At 41.3% G+C, this 21,587-nt stretch overlaps 1 protein-coding gene across 1 annotated transcript in view; it reads right to left on the bottom strand.

The window, feature by feature from the left end:
• The window catches only part of PDE1A (phosphodiesterase 1A), a gene marked incomplete at its 5' end in the record, with an annotated part of 119,275 nt that continues 97,688 nt past the window's right edge, over positions 1–21,587 (bottom strand). Inside the window, 5 exons of the mRNA XM_083375994.1 lie at positions 1–953; positions 3,194–3,308; positions 11,587–11,771; positions 12,624–12,747; positions 19,466–19,547. Coding sequence (XP_083232120.1) covers positions 3,238–3,308; positions 11,587–11,771; positions 12,624–12,747; positions 19,466–19,547 — 462 coding nt within the window. The 3' untranslated portion in view covers positions 1–953; positions 3,194–3,237. The remainder of the gene's footprint in view (positions 954–3,193; positions 3,309–11,586; positions 11,772–12,623; positions 12,748–19,465; positions 19,548–21,587) is intronic.

Raw genomic sequence — 21,587 nt, forward strand, 5'->3', positions numbered from 1 at the left:
ATCTATCTGCAGGTTGAAAACAACTTACGATGTATTTAAAAATTCCACACAGTATTCCCTTGGCATACTTACCAAGATAAGTCTGAAATAGGAATGTTGTAAAAAGAGACAAGCTGTTGGGTTACCTAGCCTACTCAGCTTGACTTTAACTTGCAGCAATTTCTCAAGCTCCAAGATTAAGGTCTCTCACACAACCCTGAAGTCTGAAGTTGTGTTTCTCTGACATCAGAGTTTGCATCATGGACCCCCTACTTGCAAAGCACATGCTTAGCTGCTAAGTCATGGCTTCTTTCAAGAGTCTGACCCAGCAACGAGCATTTGATCTTGTCATAAAAACCTGACGTAGCCACGTTTCACTAGTTTTAAATAGACATTTTTGTAACCTTCAGAAAAAAGGCTGATTATGTAAAAGACCAGAGATTCACCTCATTAGATACCTATAAAACCGTCACTACTTATTCAAGGGGCTTTCTATAATTCTCGGTATTTTTAGTGCAGCTTTTCTGAACCCTCTCCCCCCCACACCATATTTCTATAAAAGCAGAAATCTGTACATCTGGATATGTCATTAATCAACAAGACAGGGGAGAAGCAGCTTGCAGCTGCCTACACAAATTGCACCTTGAGATCCAGTCCACGGGCCTCTTAATCATCTCCAAGTGAGGCAATCTGCTCAGAGGAAGCCTCCACAAAGTTTCTGCTAATCAGGCACTTCCTCCCTTAAGCGGCCAGTCTATATGGCTGTGTGTGTCTATGTCTAACAAATATTTTGGCTGAAGATGTATTCCAGCTATGTTAAAAGGATAATAGAAGAACTGAAGAAGAAATCAAATAAGTTCTTGATAGCTGCAATCAATGCCTTGAATTATCAGCTCATTCCTTGGTGGCGATACATAGAAAAGATAGCAGCCTTGTGTAGAATGAAGACAAGTTTCTTTGTGGTTCAGTTCCTCCTGTAGTGGTATTAGAGAGGAGAAATTTCAGAGATTTCTTCTTGCATGAAACTTCAGGCATTTAACTAGAGACAAGGAATAAATGCAAATGTAAATTTAGAAGGACACACAGCTCCCTCCATGTCCACAGAAAGAAAGCTCTTTTGTACACTGAGATCTTAACACATGAGAGGTACAGCAAAGCTATAAGGGCAGAATTGTAAACAAGAGCCACTGTTGCAAGACAGGAAGGTTTGGCCTCGTGGTTTTTTTTTTAAAATCCCATTTATATCCCGCCCTTCTCCGAAGACTCAGGGCGGCTTACAATCTAAGCACAAATCAATGTGCTTAGCAATAGCCTTCATTCTATGTATATACCTGCTTATTAGGGCTTTTGGCTCCCCCCCAAGCGGCATTTTTACAAAGTCAGCTTAATTGCCCCCAACAATCTGGGTCCTCATTTTACCTACCTCGGAAGGATGGAAGGCTGAGTCAACCTTGAGCCTGGTGGGATGCGAACCTGCACTAATTGCAGGCAGCTGGTGTTACTTAAGGAGGCATTAGCCCACTGCTCCACCAAGGTTCATTTTAACTCTGCTCTACTTCACAATGGTCTATTGAGAAAAGCAAGGGTGTTTTTTTTTAAAAAAAATCTGGCATGGAAGCAAACTACAGCATACTCAGCATGATGTGTCAACTTGGTCTAGAATCTGTGGAAAAAGAACAGCATGGCATGGGAAGATTGGGTAGTGGGGAGATTCTCCTGAGAGACTGAGAAAGACATAGCTTGCTGGGATCCTGGATTAAGAGCCCTCCAGGCATCATCTGGCTCAGGGATGTCAAGCTGCCAGCCCGCGGGCCGGACGCGTCACAAGGAAACCGTGCCCACCCCCTTGCCGGCAATGGGGAAAAAGTTCCGATACATCGTGCAATGTCACATGACATCGCGAGTTTGACATGTCTGATCTAGCTGTCTCCCTGAATGGCATACCTTTAAGATTGGTTGGACTTGGAACTGACTGTTGGCTCCGATAATGGGGGTTTGCACCTGGCACAGGATAAATCAGGGACTACAGAGCGGATTCACTCGCAGAAGGCTTTTCTCAAAAGATACAAGCATAAAAATAGCATCTTTCCCAGCTGAGGGAGGAGTCTGGTAGCACCTTTTGCAACCTAACACATTTTATTGGAAGGCATCAGCAAGTTGGTGACATTTATTAAATTTAGAGCAACAAAGTAAGATGCGTTTGTTAGAAAAGGTGTTGCCAAACTTTACCTGGTTTTTTTTTTGCTACCACTGATCACAGCTTAAAGTGCAGAGATTGTGAACATGAATACGGGTTATAAGATGCTAGGGCCTGGATGATGATGATGGTGGTGGTGGTGGTGATGATGATGGAAAATCTTGGCCTTAGCTTCACTACCTTTTCCTAGTGTGCAGAAAAGCACAGCAATAATAAGACCCTCTATATATTTCATAGGTCAGGGGTCAGCAACCTGAAACAGTGAAAGAGCCACTCGGAACCGGTTCCCTCACAAAAGGAAAAACTGGGAGCTGCAAAAAATGTGTGCACATGCGCGTACATGCGCGCATGCGCAGAACAGAGTTTGAAGAGTGGAGCCAAGGCGAGATATGCACCTACCCTGCATGTTTGAATTGATTGGTTGAACTTTTTTAGTCCCACTTTTTTTTTGGGGGGACTGCACATGGCAGAGGACTGGGAGCCGCAGGAGATGGCTGAAAGAGCCGCATGCGGCTCCGGAGCCGTGCGTTGCAGACCTGTGTAAGGTAAAGGTAAAGGTAAAGGTTCCCCACACATGCGTGCTAGTTGTTTCCAACTCTAGGGGCCGGTGCTCATCTCCGTTTCAAAGCCGAAGAGCCAGCGCTTGTCCGAGGACGTCTCCGTGGTCATGTGGCCGGCATGACTAGACGCCAAAGGCGCACGGAACGCTGTTACCTTCCCACTGTAGTGGTCCCTATTTTTCTACTTGCATTTTTACGTGCTTTCAAACTGCTAGGTTGGCAGAAGCTGGGACGAGTAACAGGCACTCACTCTGTTACGTGGCACTCGGGATTCGACCCGCCAAACTGCCGACCTTCTGATCGACAAGCTCAGCGTCCTAACCCACTGAGCCACCGCGTCCCTTATATATTTCATAGTAAAGGTTTATTCTTGTAACAAAGTAAACCCTTCTCCTCTCAGAAGCATGGAGGAGGAAAGGAAGGTAACCATGTTTAGAGAAGAACTAGGATAACTTACCTCTTAGTCTGAAAATCAGCAGAAACAATGAAGGTACCGTTGACCTAGCTGCACAGATCACCCGGTTCTGGCTCTTTCAGTGGCTCTTCAGAATTCTCACTGAGATTAGGCTCGCCTGAAATCCAAAAACAAGAAACTGCTATAAACAGGTCTACGTGCTGCTCATCTTAATTTGGTACTGTGTGACCTGTGTGGCTCAGTGGTTAGAGCAGAGGAGCATAATCTGAGACCCTGGGCACATGTTCTCCACAAAAACCTTGGGTGTAGCCCCCAGAAAAGTATGGAAATTGTAAGAGATCATGATTCAAGAGATTTTTCTTTAAAGAACCAACTGCAAGCTTCCCTTTTATTAGGTAAGACACTCCCTGCTAACCAGTTCATAGCAGAGCTGTGAGAAAGAGAATCACAAAGTCTCTGCCTGTATCATCATCACTATCATTTTAGCCGTTGTCTACCCACTGCAGGATGAAGGCTCTTCTGCATGTTTCCAACCAATACGGTCCTGAGCTTTCTTTTGCCAATTGGGCCCACAGTGCTTGCTGATGTCATCGATCCATCTTGTTTTAGATCTCTTCCGTGGATGCTTTTTTATCGAGTGGGATCCATTCTGTGACTGCCTTGGTCCACCTGCCATCAGTTCTTCTTGCTACGTGTCCAGCCCATTTCCATTTCAATTCTTTTACTCTCTTGATGGTATTGAATACCTTCGTTTGTTCTCTAATCCATGTGCAGGTCTTTCTATCTTGTCTTGTAATGCTGAGCATGCTGCCGGCGTCAACTTCCCTCCGCCCAGTACGTGCCCACAGAGAGGGCCTCCTCAGGGTGCCTCCGGTCAGGGAATGCCGACTGGTGGCCCCCAGGGGGAGGGCCTTCTCTGTGGGCGCTCCGGCATTATGGAACCAACTGCCGGTGGAGCTCCGGATGACATCAGACCTCCGAACCTTCCGTCGCGGCCTGAAGACCCATTTATTTGAATTAGCTGGTCTGGCCTGATGGGGGATTATGGGTTTTAAACTGGTGTTGTTAGTATTGTATTATTGTTTTTTAACTGGGCATTGGTTTAATTTTCTTTTAACTTTTGTATCGTTATTTATATATGCCCTGTAAACCGCCCTGAGTCCCTAGGGAGAAGGGCGGTATACAAATCAAATAAAACATAAACATAAACATGGATTGTATTGTACATTGTAATCTTTACAATATATTGTATTGTATATTGTGATCTGTATAATATATTGTATTGTATATTGTAATCTGTATAATATATTGTATTGTATATTGTAATTTATGCAATATATTGTAATCTATATGTATATGTATATTGCTTTTAACTGAATGTGGTTCACCTGTTGAAATTCGTGAACCTTATTCCTGTCATCTTAGTATGTCTTGCTAAGGTGAGCCCTTTCAGAACTCTGGCAAAGAATAATTGTTGGAGCAAGCAGGTGCCAATGTGCCTGACATTAGCTTTATTCAATTAAGCCTGAATTTAAATTAAATTTAGTTTTTGTCCTGGCTACACCCATACTTTTGTTGAGGCTCCTCCCAATCTTTGGAATGTAGCCCTGGTCATGCAACTCAGTGGCCACAGGCGGTCCAATGAATTCATCCCTGAGGAAACAGGGGGGGGAACACGCCCTTGAAAACAGAGTGAGGGGAGCACCGAAGGAGCAGTGCTTTCTTCCATGGTCTGTCAGCCACTTCAGAGGGAGTTCTTGAAAGGGTCTTGAAAGGGTGAGTTAGAACCTTAAATGGGAGAACTTCAGGCCCCATCATTTTGCTTCAGGTCACAGGTCAGATCAAACAGAAATAGACACCATGGAAATCTTTTATTACAACAGCTATAGCAGTGCCATCTTGCAAGTCTGAATCTGCTTTCCTTCCTCCCTCTTTCTCATGAAAATGGAGGGGAGGGGGGCTCGCTGAGGCATTTTCATAAACCACTTTTTCTTTTTTTTATTAAAGAGTTTTACAGAAACAAGATTTTACAATATATCCCCAAATCCCCCCCACCCCAAACCACCCCACTTCCCCCCCCCCACTTCCCAGAGCTAAATACAGGATTATAGTTATAATAATCATATTCTAAATAAAAATTATCCATAATATACAATTAACCAAATTCATAATGTGCTTTAACTCCCCTTTAACATAGATACATATGAAGTACTAACACTAAGATAACAATATCCCTCTAAAATGTACTCATAAGCTAAATGGAACTTTTTAGTCCCATATTTATTCTGAATATAATCTATCCATCTCCTCCAAACTGAAATATATCTTTCCTGTGAATGATCTTTCAAATAAGCAGAAATCTTAGAAATTTCTGCAAGATTCGAAACTTTAAACACCCATTCTTCTGTAGTAGGCAAACTATCCTTCTTCCAATATTGTCCAACCAGTAACTGTGCTGCTGTTATCATATTCAACACCAAATTAGTTTCTTTAACATCACAATCTACAACAATACCCAATAAAAACAATTGCGGAGAAAACTTTATCTTCCTCTTAAAAATCTTTTGAATGTTCCACCAAATTTTAATCCAAAAAGCTTTTATATTTCTACAAGTCCACCACATATGAAAATAGGTGGCTTCTAAACTACCACATCTCCAACATTTAGACTGCAAGTTAGGATATATATTAGACAACTTCTTGGGATCCAAATGCCATCTATAAAACATTTTATAAAAATTTTCTCTTAAGTTTTGAGCTTGAGTAAATTTAACATTTCTGACCCAAATTATCTCCCAAGTATCCAGCGCAATTGGTTCCTGAATATTTTGTGCCCACTTTATCATACAATCTTTAACTAATTCCGTTTCCGAGTCCAATTCAATTAAAACATTATATATCCTCTTTATATGTGCACAATTTAAGTCTCTAATTTGTTTTACTAAATTTTGATCTGTAATTGTGATGCCAACCTTTTGATCTAACTTCCACCTAGCTTCCACCTAGCTTTCAATTTCATGCCAATTGAAAGCATAAACCACTTTCTTGACTTGGGTTCAAGTCCTGCTTATTTGATCATTGTCTTGGTAGTGGATTTTCTCTCTGTCCTTCAAGACCACCCCCTTATACATTTTGATTAGATGGTATAGATTTGCACGTGTAAACTACATAACAAGTGAATGAGGTGGGGGGAAAAATAAAGATTCCCTAAAGTACTTTTTTCTCAGCATACTATTTGGATTATATTTTTTTCCCTGAAGTTTTAAAAGTATCAGTTATTTAAAAGGATGTCAGTTAAATTAATTTTCCTGTCTTGCTTGAGTACATGCCATAGCTTTTCCATGTTATTTAAAAACAGCCCTGGGCAAGACCTGTCTCCCAACTTTTATGCATACAAGAAATGCTTTGATATGACTATAGGTTCTCATTCCTCACCTTCCTATAGCTCTGAAAGCTGCCTGAGTTGAGGAATGTTAACTTGGGGGGGGGGGGAAAGTGTTGCTACATTTAAAGTCTTTGGAAGATGTAATTTTCTCTTGTCCAACTGAAAGTAGTCAAATAGATTTAAGATTGAGTAAATCACCTCACCAGGTCAGTTCCAGGGCCTGGTCCTAAATTGACTAGGATATGATATGTTAAAACATAAATAACTACAGTATAAAGGACTGGTTTACATCCACCAACAATTATTTCCCCGGAGATCAGCTATATAATGAACATTTCTTCCAGAATGCGTACAGATGCTTTTATTAGTTCTAATCCAAGCTAATTATGATAGTGCATTATCAAGAGCTTTCTCTTACACCATGCAAGCAACATAACCTTCCAAGATAATGAAATGCAATCTTCTGCAGCTTCTCGTATTGGGATGCTTCTCCTCAAATTAATGTAAATTAGCAATGGAACCCAAGTCGTCTTTTTAGTACAAATGACTTGGCCCAAGGGACTCTAATGATATTAAATGCCTGCAATTAAGGGGAGGTATTTTCTAATAGAAAGTGAATGGTTCAGCCATAAAAAGGTGGCAATCCTTACTATTTACCTAGAAAAGGTTACCATGGTGTCTCAAAAGATTTGACATTCAACAAATGACAAGTCTGCAGTCATTTCCTTCTCTGGGAAGAAGGTCTACTTCTTGATGTCAATGGGGCTTGCTTTCAAATATTCTCAGCTAAATATTATTATTTTAATAAAATAATCTTTTTGAACTCTATGCACAGATAACTAGTAACTAGTAACATTAAAAAAACACCCTAGTTTATGCACTCTTAGGAGCAAATCCAAGGGCATGAAAAGAATTTTAAAAGAGAACAGGAACTCTAACAAATTTGTTGGCATTGTAGGAAATATTCCAGGTTTTACAATGCAACTTACCAACACTTCAACCTTATAGTTTTTTTTAAAAAAGAGAAATGTTAGAGTGGACATAGTCTTATTGCGTGAGGTAACCCAGGAGTAAACACAGTAAACAGTGGTCTATATTAAATGGTGGTTCATCTTATACTATCTACAATATCATACACCAGGAACAATATACATACACATGCTAATACAGCAGGATCCAACAAACCACAGTTACAGCAAGAAACGGAAGAGAACACATCAGTGGAGCCTTCACTTTATACAAAGGCTCTTAAAGAGACACAGACCCTGCACATGTGTTTGCCTGCTGCTCACGCAAGAGAGGATGCGCTTGCACGCTTGCTCACTCGCCAGCCATTTCCACAGCCCAGCTGCAAGCCCCTCATGCCCACTAATGGGCTGCGGCCCACAGGTTGGGGACCCCTATTCTAACCCATACCATAATCAGGGATCCTGGTAACATTCTGGAGTCCAGTGAACCTTCTAATGGAGGTTCTTCTCTATATATTAAAAGGCAAGTGGCTATTCATAGATTGAGAATGCATATTGTCCAACAACCACCCCCCCCGAGTTCTCTTGAAATTTTGTTTATTACAATACTTTCAAAAGAGGCCTCTTTTGTAGGGAAGAAAAATTCCTACGTACAATAGGAGCTGCATTCAATTTGGTATGAATATAAATATTTTTTCCTCTCGTGTACTACAATGTAAACGAAACATTTCAATACAAGAAAATTCGGGGGTGGGGGGGAAGAGCCATAAATCTAGCTTCCCTTAAACACATCCAGATTCAACAGTTTTCCTCTGAATACTTTTATTAGGCCCAATTAAATGTGATTACAGTTGTAGCCAAGATTTCCAAATAGATGTTAAGGAATGGAAACAATCAAAATCCAGTCTGAATGTGAGATTAGTAGATGGCCCAATTAAAATTTTTGATTTACTGGCAACCCCATTGTATTTAAACTGATTTGAAGGTTGATTTGATGAAAGGTTTGACTATAAGTTACAATGGAGAAGCATAAAACTCCCTGCAGCTGCTTCATTTTTGAAAGAATGGGATGGAAACAACAGATTCAGGAGACCCTTTGCAGGGTCCCGCAACATTTTAGGCACAAAAACTTCAAAGATTTCATGGCAATAGATTGTAGAAGTATTTCCCATCTACTTGTTCTAAAGCGGAACAATGAAGAAAAAAAACCAACAACTTTTCAACTGTCCAGCAAAGGTCCTATACAGAAGTGCTGAAACAATGCATACCACCCTCCTAGTCCAGCTTGAAAATAAAAATGATCGAAAACTGTTCAAGAAAATTAACTAAAGATGGAAGAATCCACCGCTTTCGATTGACTTCCTTTTCAGATTTGGCGGGCTTATTAATATAGTTCATTGGCTAGGCTAGGCTCTTCTGGAAATGATGTATAGCTTGTGTAACTTTTTTTTTAAAAAAATGGCTTTTTAAAATAATGACTTGTTTTTAAAACAAGTTGAGAACTGTGTGTATGCAGCATATTCCTCTTGTCCACCTAATAAACTATTATTTGAAATGCTTCATCTTATTATCCAATAGTTGAACAGGCAACACACTGTCTCAGACTTGTTCACGTAGGCATCCTCAGCAAACTAGGATAACGTTAACGTGACACATCCACTTATGCCCAAGGTCGGATGGAAGTATATAAGGCGCACGATTTCCATTAGGATGTGATGACACAAGTTCTGTCCCTCCCTCCCCCAAACTCCTGTCAATTAAACTAACCTGCTTAGTATAAGGTAAAACAGATTTGGACAAGATGCAGAAAAGGAAGGAAGGATTTGGGTGGGATGGTATTTGTTTTTCATTTGGGGGTGCAGAGGAATGGGAAGGGATGAAGAACTGCAGATGGCATAAGAGAGATTAATGGGGACTTTACTGAAGATCAGACAACTAGACTGAAAATGAATGGAACATAAGCATAGGAAGTTACGGTCCTGGCAAAGTTAGAAGTTTACAAAAACAAAGAACAAAGCAGATTAGGAAAAAGCACAGCAAAATATATCTGAGTCTCTTTTTTAATTTCATTCATGCTTTCTCATTGAGCAAACTGATTTGCTCAATGAGCTTAAAAGATTTTAGGAGAAGGACCAAGACACAGAGAGAGGAACAACTATTACTCACCACCACCAGGAAGGATTTTTCAAGGATAATATTTATTGATCAACTAATCGCACTGGTATAGAACAGCTTGTCACTCTGATCACTGCATTTTCCCCCCTTCCAGCTTTGTCCGTTTATAAAAAGAGAGCTGCAAAATTATTTGACACAGCAAAGACAGAAAGTCCACTGCAGACATGTCAAACACAAGGCCCAGGGGCCAGATGCGGCCCGCGAAGTGGTTTCATGCAGCCCCCGAAGCCATCCTGGAAACAGTGAGGGAACGGCCCCCACTGCCTTGGCCCTGGCCCAGAGACCCTCCTTCTGCCAGAGACCCCCAGATCTGTCCCACTCCTGCACAGGCCCCCATAGGCACCCTTGATGCGAATGATGTAGAGCTGGCCACGACCACCCAGCTGGCCATACGCACTCTAGCCACGCCCACCCAGGAGGCCACGCCCACCCAGGCCATACCCACCCGGCCCCCTGAGGGCAACCGCAATGCTGATGCGGCCCTCAATGAAATTGAGTTTGACACCCCTGGTCCACTGGATCTCCAAACCACCTTGAAACCTCCCAGAAAGTATTTGAAGGACTAACTAAAGAGATTCAATCTGAATATTTGATTCAGGAGCTGATTTCAGCAAACCCTTGGAATCGCTTCTTTAAAACTCTGCACAACCCTAATATGGTAGTTATCCTCAATTAAAGAATTCTTAGCCCAGGACTTTCTTCCAGTACCAGAACCAAATAGAGTTACCAAGACTTATGTTTTTTAAAAAAATTCATTGGCTTAATTGAGGTATTCTCACAGCAGGGTAATTTAAAAGGTGTTGAATGGGAAAAGAAAAAAAAATGTAGCTGATATTGTTTACCCCATCAGGGGACAGAAACTTACATGGTCCCTTGCACGACACTGCAGGCAATCATAATATTTGCACAGGATATTTAAGCCATTGCTGACTGATCCTGTTGTCTAGCCAGGAAAAGGATCTAGCAAAGGAGAGTCTTACCAACTCACTTGATAATGTTCCAATGTCAAATTGCTCTTGCTAGTAAGAAAAGTTTCCTAACTTTCAATCAGAATCTGCCTGCCCACAGTTTATTATGTGTCATGCATTCTAGGATGTCCGATATTGTCTTGTTGGCTGCTTCTGGCTGATACCCTTTAAATAATTGAGGAATGCTATCTTCTCTCTCCTTAGTTGTCTTCCCATCCTCAAGTAACTTTGCTCAGTCCCCCTCATTCTCTTCATATAAAATTAGTTTCCTGTTCCCTCTTCTGTCCTGACCTTCTTTCTGTCTTTTACAGTTTCTTCGAATCCTAGCACAGGAACCCAGGGGAGCTGGAGCAACATTAATTTCCTATGATTTGAAAACTACATTTTTATGTAGTTGCTTTTGGTTTTTTTGGGCAACCCAAAAGCATATTCAGCTGATTTATATTCACCTTGTCATTCCAATCTTAAAATCCTTTCTTTTCACACACAACCCAGCCAATTGTTGGCATGATGCCTGTGCAATGGGATCAATTTTTCCAAATGAACCACATACATTTGGGTCTATTAAATTGATATCTTTTTACTCTCAGCACATTTCTCCAACCTATATTCCAATTCCAAGTTCATCTATTTCTGATGTACAAGACTTAAGATGTGGATATATATACCATCTAGTGGCCTGAAGATATAAGTACAGCCATTTGAAGTATCGGACAAATAACAGATTTAACTACAATTTTTCAAAAAGAAAGAGGGAAAAAGGGAAAAAAAGAGTGTTCCTATTTCACTGTGCATACAGTGAATAATTGCTATATTGAAGTCAGTCCTTTTCTCATCCATATGACCATTAGCAAATCTTGATATCTAGTATGTCCGAGGTAACATAACGAACAGAGATGAAAGATGAAATTATTGGTGAACTGGCAAGGGAAAACATACCTTTTTCTGCTAAATCTTTCCACCTCTCTTTGTTTTCCTGTATGGTCTGGAACAAGTTGTCCTTAAAGCTTCTTAAATCCACCATTGCCAAAGGGATTTCTGAGCAGGTCCCACCAACACATGCGGCATTTTTTACACTTAACTTTTTGTGCATATCACTGCTGGTACTTCCTGTACTGTTTTCACTACAAAGAGGAGGGAAAGTTAGATTAGAATTAAGATGCCATTACTGCCTGGAAATGCAAAAGCAGCCCAATTTTGGTACACTCCAAAATGTTGCCTAACTTCAGAGTGCAGAATTCAACTAAGTTGGGATGAATTCATTCATTCTCGTGATGTAATCCTAGGCACATTTTACAGCAACCATTCTAACGTGTTTCCCTCCTATATGTTTCCAGAGGACTAGAAATGGAAAAGGCTAGTTTAGAAACAAGCCTCAATGATTTGAATGATAGTGATTTCCAGGAAAGACTACATAGCACTGAAGATTAAATAAACTGGATTAGAAGAACCAAGGCATCTGCTAACTCCTGCCTAGTCCTTTCCCCCTTCTTTAAAATGAAGCAGAGGTGTTCATTTTAAATGTATTTCATGCTATCAAATCAAAACATTCACCTTTGACCAGATGATGACAGATAAAGTATATGAAGTCAGTCTTTATAGTATTGTAATAACAGGAAATAATCCACATAGTAAAAAGGTGTGGGTTTATTTTTATTTATTTTTTGTGCAATTTGCTCAGGATTAGAAAAATCAGCCTTGAGATTGTATGCGATTCCCAATCCCTCCTTTAATATTTTCTAACTAACAACTTATATGTAAACATACTACTCTACAATAAGCAGAGCAAGCAACGTATTTCCTCTCTTTGGCTTCCATACTTCTACCTTGAGTGGAATAGAACAAACCATAGGTAGCAGTTGAAAATATAGACCACTAGATGGCAATATTACATTAGAGTCATTGCAGTTTCTGAAAATTTAATTTGTTCAGGTGGGAAACAAGAAAAAAAAAAACAACACCCCAAAACCTCAAACCTTGGTACTGTTACAAAGGTAGGACTTTCGGACTTTGATGCTTCCTCTATAAGAGGAAAAACTATTTTCTCCATGGAGTCAGTAAGAAGAGCAAACGTCGGTTTCACTATGAAATCAATGAAACCTGTAAAACAATAGAAAGGATGGGGGGGTGGGGGGGGAAGAAGGGAGAGAGAGAGAGAGAGAGAGAGAGAGAGAGAGAGAGAGAGAGAGAGAGAGAGAGAGAGAGAGAGAGAGAGAGAGAACATTCAGAGCTTGTCCAGTCAGAATCAAAAACTTGACACCCGCGCAATGTTTAGCAATGAGGAAACTAAAGAAATATAAATGGCAATCAGTGGCAGGAGAGGAGAACACAGAAAAAGAAAAAAAAATCACCTGTAGGAATCTTCAGTAGCATCGTTTATACAAGCAGGAAACACCTAGGAGATTCTATGAATGGAAGGACACTTGAGATCAAGGTAGGATTTTTGTGCAAGAAACAAAGGGATGGAGAGAGAGTCCTTGCCGCTTTTCCGTGGCATTTTACAGATGTCTCCTTCCCACCATTATTCTCCCAAATAGCTTTTGTGGGGGGGTGAATGACCCAGGAAATAAAAAACCCCAAAACAGCAAAACCCCCTTCTCTTCAAAATGCTTCTAACAGCCAGAACTTCACTAGACCTTACTCTTTGAAAATGGAATCGTTGTGTTTGTTCTCTCCGCCTGGTAAGCTCTCTTAAGTGGGATTAGTTGTATTTTGCTCATAGTGCAGAAGGGCTGTTGTGTGAGAAAATAGGCAAGCCAACAGAATGAGTTCAGCAGATGTGAATCTAAAGTGCCATCCGATACAGGTGAGGTCTTGTCACAGTGGTCTCCAACTTGATATACTTATTTTACTCGGGATTTAATGTGCTGTGGATCCAGGTCTGTGGTTTTTATGTTGACTGACAACATGAAAGTTGAAAAAGAACTTAACCGTTTGTATTTACAGGTTTTCATTTTCTCAGTCAAGTAATTATTCTTCAAGTTACCTCTCTGAAAAAGCACTGAATGAAGAAAAGCAGAGCTGGCCACTAATAATCAGGGTTTATATCTCATTGTTACGTTTATCTCTCAACTCAGCTAGTTTTTATGTTGCATCCCCTTCTGCATGTTTCATCTGAAATGAGTGCCACTGAATTCCATGATGCTGACTCTCCGATAACTCTGCTTTATGTTAACCAGCATTTTATTTGCTTCTCTATTTATTTGCAGGGTTTACATTTGTTTAGCCAAGTTACAATTCCACCGAAAAAATGTACAACCGGTCCTCAAACTTATAACTATTGCAGGATTGCCATGGTCATGGGATCAAACTTTAGGCACCTGGCAACCAACATGTGTTTCCAACAGTTGCAGTGTCCCAGGGTCATGTGATTGCCATGTGTGACCTTCCCAGCTGGCTTCCAACAAGCAAAGTCAGCAGGGGAAGCTGGATTTGCTTAACAACTGTGTGATTCACTTAAGTGCAGGGATTCGGTTAACAACTAGGGTTAAAAAAAGGTTGTAACATTGGATGCAACTCCCTTAACAACCATCTTGTTTGGCCATGGAAAATCTGGGCCCAGGTGTGGTCGTACACAAAGAACTACTTGTATAATGCTAAGTCTGTACAAATTCTCCACTATGCAACTAGGGTTCAAACATACAATTAAGTGAACCTGAAACTAAAAGTATTCCTATACTGGCAATGGAAGTCATGACTAAAAGCATTAACCGTAGTATAGAAATGCCTCTCTTCAGGAAAAAGCCATGACAACAATCCAGCTTGCTTAATTTGGTGGAATAACCAGATTACCAGCAGCTCTTGAAAAGCCAGGAAAGAAGATACAGTTTGCACCCTGGGGGCATGTTCTTCTGGAGGAGGAGGTGGCAGTTGGAAAGGCATGTTTCCATGGCCCTAAAATGGGGGTTACTAACTGTGGGGGGGGTGAGGCAATATTCCAGGGGGTGCGAAAACTTGGCTTTTCAAAATTATGGTGTATATCAGACATGTCAAACACAAGGCCCGGGGGCCGGATCCGGCCCACGAAGTGGTTTCATGTGGCCCGCGAAGCCATCCTGGAAACAGTGAGGGAACGGCCCCCACTGCCTTGGCCCTGGCCCAGAGACCCTCCTTCTGCCAGAGACCCTCAGATCTGTCCCACTCCAGGCCCCCATAGGCACCCTCGATGCGAACGATGTAGAGCTGGCCACGCCCACCCAGCAGGACACACACACTCTAGCCATGCCCACCCAGTAGGCCACACCCACCCAGTAGGCCACGCCCACCCAACCCCTTGAGGGCAACCGCAATGCTGATGCGGCCCTCAATGAAATTGAGTTTGACACCCCTGGTGTATATGCATGATTTGTTGCTGTTACTTCGAACTTTTGTTAAGGGGTGCAAGAATATATCAGAAGCATTCTAGGGGTGTGGGGTATAGAAAAGGTTGGGAGCCGCTGTAAAGGTTCCCCCGCACATGCGTACTAGTCGTTGCCGACTCTAGGGGCCGGTGCTCATCTCCGTTTCAAAGCTGAAGAGCCAGCGCTTGTCCGAGGACGTCTCCATGGTCATGTGGCCGGCATGACTAGATGCCAAAGGTGCACGGAACACTGTTACCTTCCCACCGTAGTGGTCCTTATTTTTCTACTTGCATTTTTATGTGCTTTCAAACTGGTAGGTTGGCAGAAGCCGGGACGAGTAACAGGTGCTCACTCTGCTACGCAGCACTCAGGATTCGACCCGCCAAACTGCCGACCTTCTGATTGACAGGCTCAGTGTCCTAACCCACTGAGCCACCGCATCCCTGACACACACACATATATATATATAAATAATAATGAAATTCTGGCTTCTTTTGTTTCATGATCTTGCTAATCTTGTAGTTCTGACAGATACCTAGCAAAGCTGGATCTTATGGAGAGAAGATGGTGCCTCAGACCCCTGAAGGGATTTAAAGGGACAACCAGCACCTTGAATTGCACCTGCACACCAAGTGGAAATAGTGCAGCTCTTGGAGTAAAGGTGTTGTTGCAGGAGTGCCTCAGGGAGCACCCACCTCAAGTGGCTGTGAATTCAGCCCTACATAGACTGCTCTACAATAGTCATCAATCGAGCAGTGAGAAAGGCATGAGTGACAGTGAGTGATGCCTGCCGTTTCAGGAATAGATGGAACTGAGCAAAGACCCTCTTCACCACATCTGTCAGCTGTTTGAGCAGGAGTTGTAAATCTAAGAAGACCTCCAAACTGCAAACCAAATCCATCTGGGGGGGAATGCAACCCTATTTAAAGTAATAAGATAAGATAACCTTTATTGTCATTTTTTACTGGGAGCACACTGGCTCACATTAAACATGAAATCCTGTTGCCTAATGACAGTATCTCACTGAAAATAGCTACCCTTAGAACTCAGAGCCATGCTGTCTTCCTGCAACTGAGTTTCAACCTGTTCCTCCCCATCCAGACAGTTTTCAAGCACCTGTATAGCACTTCAGCAGCATCACCCAAGATATCCAGTTGAGTATCCTCAGCCACTGACCCCAACAATCTCATCCAACAGCTTCATGTAGATGCTGAATAGCAGTAGGCAATAAGTAGACCCCTGAGGTATGGCCCAATTAAGGTGCCTTGAGCTGTCCTCCCATGCAACAAACGACTAAATCCATCTCTTCGGCAAGGAGGAGAACCATTGCAATGTAGTCTCCTTCCCCTCCTAAATTATTGGAGATGGCTCAGAAGTTTGATTCTATTGAAAACCATTGAGAGGTAGAAGGGGCACATTAGTTCTATCCCAGGGCTCTTCAAACTTGGCCCTTTCATGACTAGTGGACTTCAACTCCCAGAATTCCTCAGCCAGCGTGCCTGGCTGAGGAATTCTGGGAGTTGAAGTCCACAAGTCATAAAAGGGCCAGGTTTGAAGAGACCGGTTCTATCCTCTTGCCACCAGAAATCCTCATAAGTGCCTTCAGCGCCATCTTTATGCTGATGCTAAGCCTGGAAGATGACGGAAATGAATTCAGATAATTTCGGCTTGAGGAACTGACCCTCTATGGAATCAAAGTTATATTTGAAATGACTCTTTGCTGGTGCGATTTGACAACATGCTGGCAACATTCTGTCAGATCAGGGAATGAAACAAGTAATAATCCTTGGAGACAGAATTCAGCCCACAGCTCTGAAATGGCAATACTGAACAATGCTGTTGTGTTTCTTGTCTGGTCTTCATTTTATTTAAAAGAAAACATTTGTCAAAGCACTGCAGTATGTTCCACCAAGAGCTGAACAAGCAAAAAAACCCAAACCAAAACAAAACTGAATTTAACATAGAATGGTAACAGATTTTACGTCCTCTTGATATGTGTCAGCTCCCCAAGATAGCCCAGACGTGAAACACAGCCCGATGTGTTCATTAAAGCTACATTAACAGAATCTTGCAAATCTAATAGTACAGATACAGATAGGCGGGCCTTTTTTAAACAGCCTATTATAGGCTTCTTTCTGAGTGTCTGTCTGTTATGCAACTGCGGGCTATGCCCTCTCTTATCTGATTGTTCCTTAGGCAACATCTCTTCCTCTTGTCTTCCAAAGTCATTGCATCATGCTAAATAAATGTCCCATTAAATATATCGTTGCACTTTGATAGGGAGTCAGGGGACTGCTGCACTCCTGTGGCATCTGAAACACTTTTTAAGTGTTGTTTTTTGAAGCATCCACAGCTCTATTCTGTACAAATATATCACAGAACCAAGCCACGGGGTACACCACACGCTCCAGAAATAATCAAACATTTTATGGATCCTTCAAAAAGGAACATGCTACTTTGAATTAATTAATAGTCCTCCATAATTCTTATGGAGGACTATTAGGAAACTTATGGAAACTGTTTTCTTCATCTAGAAAGGGGGTATTATAGTACCAACAGAATGCCTTTAATACAATAAATACATTTATGCTAATGTAAACTCTTGTTTAACAGAATAATAGATTTGGAAGGGACCTTGGTGGTCATCTAGTCCAACCCCCTGCTCAAGCAGGAGACCCTACAGCATTCTGGACAAAAACAAGCCATTATTTGTTACGAATGGGGGCAAATATATGTGTCCCAGGATAATGTTGCAGCATCTAATCTGGGTCGGTCCCCGGGATCAGAGGTTTAGTCTTCTGAGCTTTTGGACTTGTTCTGGAACCCATCCTGAGGGAAACTCTCTCTCACCAGAATGTGGGTCCCATTCTGGTGAGAGAGAGTTTCCCTCAGGATGGGCTCCAGCACGAATCCGAAAGTTCGAAAGACTGAACCTGTGATGCCGAGGATCCCCTCAGATTGGATCCAGCCATTATTTGTTAGTTTCTTAATATGGATTAGGAATTGATAATGTATTTGCCAAAATGTATGGGGAAGAATAAAGAATGAAGTTCTGCTCTCTGGTTTATTTGTCTTTGTTTTGTGACTTGGTGTGTATCCTCCCTACAAGAACAAAAGCCAGAAAAGACTATGGAGAAAAGTGGCTCATGAAACAGCTTTTTATAGGGCAGGAAGCCGCACTCTTTTGTGAACCAGCATTAAGCCACAATATTTATACATTTGCAAAATTTCCTTCTCTCACATCACTGCTTTGCCCATGTACCTATGACTGAGAGCTAGTTTTGATAACATTCAATGGGTAATATAACTATTATATATCATATCATATCATATCATATCATAAAGGTAAAGGTAAAGGTTCCCCCGCACATGCGTGCTAGTCGTTTCCGACTCTAGGGGCCGGTGCTCATCTCCGTTTCAAAGCCGAAGAGCCAGCGCTTGTCCGAGGACGTCTCCGTGGTCATGTGGCCGGCATGACTAGACGCCAAAGGCGCACGGAACGCTGTTACCTTCCCACCGGAGTGGTCCCTATTTTTCTACTTGCATTTTTTTTTTTACGTGCTTTCGAACTGCTAGGTTGGCAGAAGCTGGGACGAGTAACAGGCGCTCACTCTGTTACGCAGCACTCGGGATTCGACCCGCCAAACTGCCGACCTTCAGATCGACAAGCTCAGCGTCCTAACCCACTGAGCCACCGCGTCCCTTTTTATCATATCATATATCATATCATATATCATATCATATCATATCATATCATATCATATCATATCATATCATATCATATCAGACAGAGTTAGACAGAGTCTAAGTCAGTGCCATAAAAATGAACTAAGAGGGGGCACTGACAATCACTTGTGAATGACAAAGGTACACTGTGAAACCCTTTCACATCTTCACCAGTAGCTGTGCCAAGAATTGAAAAACATGTTGGGATCCCAAAACTCTACACCAGGGGTGTCAAACTCAATTTCATTGAGGGCCACATCAGCATTGTGGTTGCCCTCGGGGGGCTGGGTGGGTATGGCCAGGGTGGGCGTGGCCTACTGCATGGGCGTGGCTAAAGTGCGTATGGCCTACTGGGTGGGCATGGCCAGCTCTACATCATTGGCATCAAGGGTGCCTATGGGGGCCTGGGCAGGAGTGGGACAGATCTGGGGATCTCTGGCAGAAGGAGGGTCTCTGGGCCAGGGCCAAGGCAGCGGGGACCATTCCCTCACTGTTTCCAGGATGGCTTCGGGGGCCACATGAAACCACTTCACGGGCCAGATATGGCCCCTGGGCCTTGTGTTTGACATGTCTGCTCTACACTATTAATCCTCTATCTAATCTTTCCAGTGATGCTATTCTCCTCAAGTAATGCATATTGAAAAATAGTTGGAGGCAGAATTGCCTAACAAGCCAGTCCTGTTTTATCAAGCATTTCTTCCATTCATTATGATACTTTTTTAAAAAAACAAACCAACAAATCCAACCCTTACCTATTTGGGACTGTGCCACCATGGTGGATTTCCGGTCGCAGAGAGGAGAGAATGGTAGCCCTAGCTCTGCCTCTTTATCTCCCTAAAGTTTGGGGGAAAAAGATATGATTCTCAACATGCGATTAAAAGTAGGTGAAAGTAAAATGAAAGTGAAAGTAAGTTTGAGCATTCAGTGATTACAACTGTATATGTTCCAAAGCATTTAAAAGCCAGACAAATAAAAGATGAGAAATAAAAGATACACAAATTGGCAAGTAAGCTTGTCCCTTTCTCACTGCTTGCAGTAGGACCAGTGGTTGGATTCAAATATGTGAACAACCGGTTCTCTGTGTGGATGCCGCTTCTGGAAGTCCATTCTGGGCCTGGGCAACAAAAAATTAGTTATCCATTCTGCCGAACCTGTGCAAACTGGCTGAATCCCACCACTGAGCTGTATCTGTCATAGTGACTGAAGGAACCTCTTGATTACTCAGGGTCTGGTGTTATATGTCCTTCAACGCATTCTCTTCAGTATGTCAACTGAGATTTGTTTTATTTTGTGTTCTATCAACTTCTCGACAAGGTAAATGGATATTCTGTGCCCTTACTACAGTATTGGAAAGATAACACTTATTCAATGAATTGAGGACCTGATTATATTTGTGCAGATTGTTTATAATATATATTTGGTATGGGCAAGTGTAATGAAATATGGTATAGACTGAGGGGTTTTAATTATTTAATTAATGGGGTTTTAGTTAAGTTCAGGGATTAATTTAATCTTAGTTTTAATCGATTTTAATTGTATGTGATGTATTTTAACTTTTAATTTTCCCTGTAAACCGCCCTGAGTCCTACGGGAATAGGGCGGTATATAAATTTAAATAATAAATAAATAAAATAAATAAATAAATAAATAAATAAATATTCATTTATACAAAACATAGTATATACAATATATAGTATAGTGGAAGAATAATAGTTATATAAATGTATTAGAAATAAATATTTATGTGCTTGAATTATATTTACATTCAATAAGTACTGTATATACAGAATTGTAACTGTTAATTGTTGCAATGATGTATTACACTTACTTTCTTTTTTGTTTTCCCCCCCACTTTTTATGTGCTATTTATTTGGGATTGTATGTATATACATTGGTTTAGTGTTTTGTTCCTTTTCTTTTTCTGTTATTATTTTAAAAGCAATAACAAAAAATTTTAAAAATCTGTTTTCTCTTAACAGTGATGTCCTGGCTGTTTAGTTACCATATTTAAAAATTATAATTTGAATTATATTTCCAGTCCTGGTTTATCCAGTCCTGGAATTTAATAATTAATTAGCTTTCCAAACATGGGTCTTCCAAACTTTATAGCTATGCTGGTTGGACATTCTGGGAATTACAATTCCAGTTCTCCTAGAAAGCACCAGGTTGCAGAAAGCTGCACTACACAATATTTTTGCCTTTAATTGGGAATTTTGCCTGAAGGAAACTATGCTTAATAACTAAACCAAGTGCACAAGTGAATGGAAAAGGTGACATGTATGAGCAATACTAATTCCTGATTTATAACGATTGGTATATCTGCGCCCGTTGTATAACCTCACTGTGCTGGATTAGAAAAATAACATGCACTGTTCCAAAATAAAAGAAAGGGTTCAGTTTGATTACTTTGGGACAAACAAAACATCTAAAGGGCTTCTTTTGGCACCTCGAAAAATCCCACCCATTTCTTAGAAACTGAGTGCCAGGATAACCGCTTTAGAAAGCAGTTTAAAAGGATTTATTTTTGTTCATGCATCCTTGCAAAAGCCCTTCTCCAGATATGTATAACCACATGGGAGACGAGTGGAAGAGGGTCTTTTCAATCAGAGAAGCCCCCATGCCTTCCTGATCCTCATATGTCAACTTTCAGATGCTTTGAAAAGAACTCTTTCACACTGATTGTCCAGGTTTGTACCATTGTTTGCTCCTGTATTTTATTTTATTTTTTAAAAAATGGTTTCAATAATTTGTGTTGAAATTATACAGGACATTACTTACATTTTGAATTAGCAATTAAAAGACTGGAGTTAAAAAAAACAGTTAAGAAAGAAAATGGCTGATCCTAACCACTATGCCAGAGCCGTGCTGGCGTGG

Source organism: Vipera ursinii (genome assembly GCF_947247035.1).
Source record: "Vipera ursinii genome assembly, chromosome: 1".
NCBI classification, from domain to species: Eukaryota; Metazoa; Chordata; class Lepidosauria; order Squamata; family Viperidae; genus Vipera; species Vipera ursinii.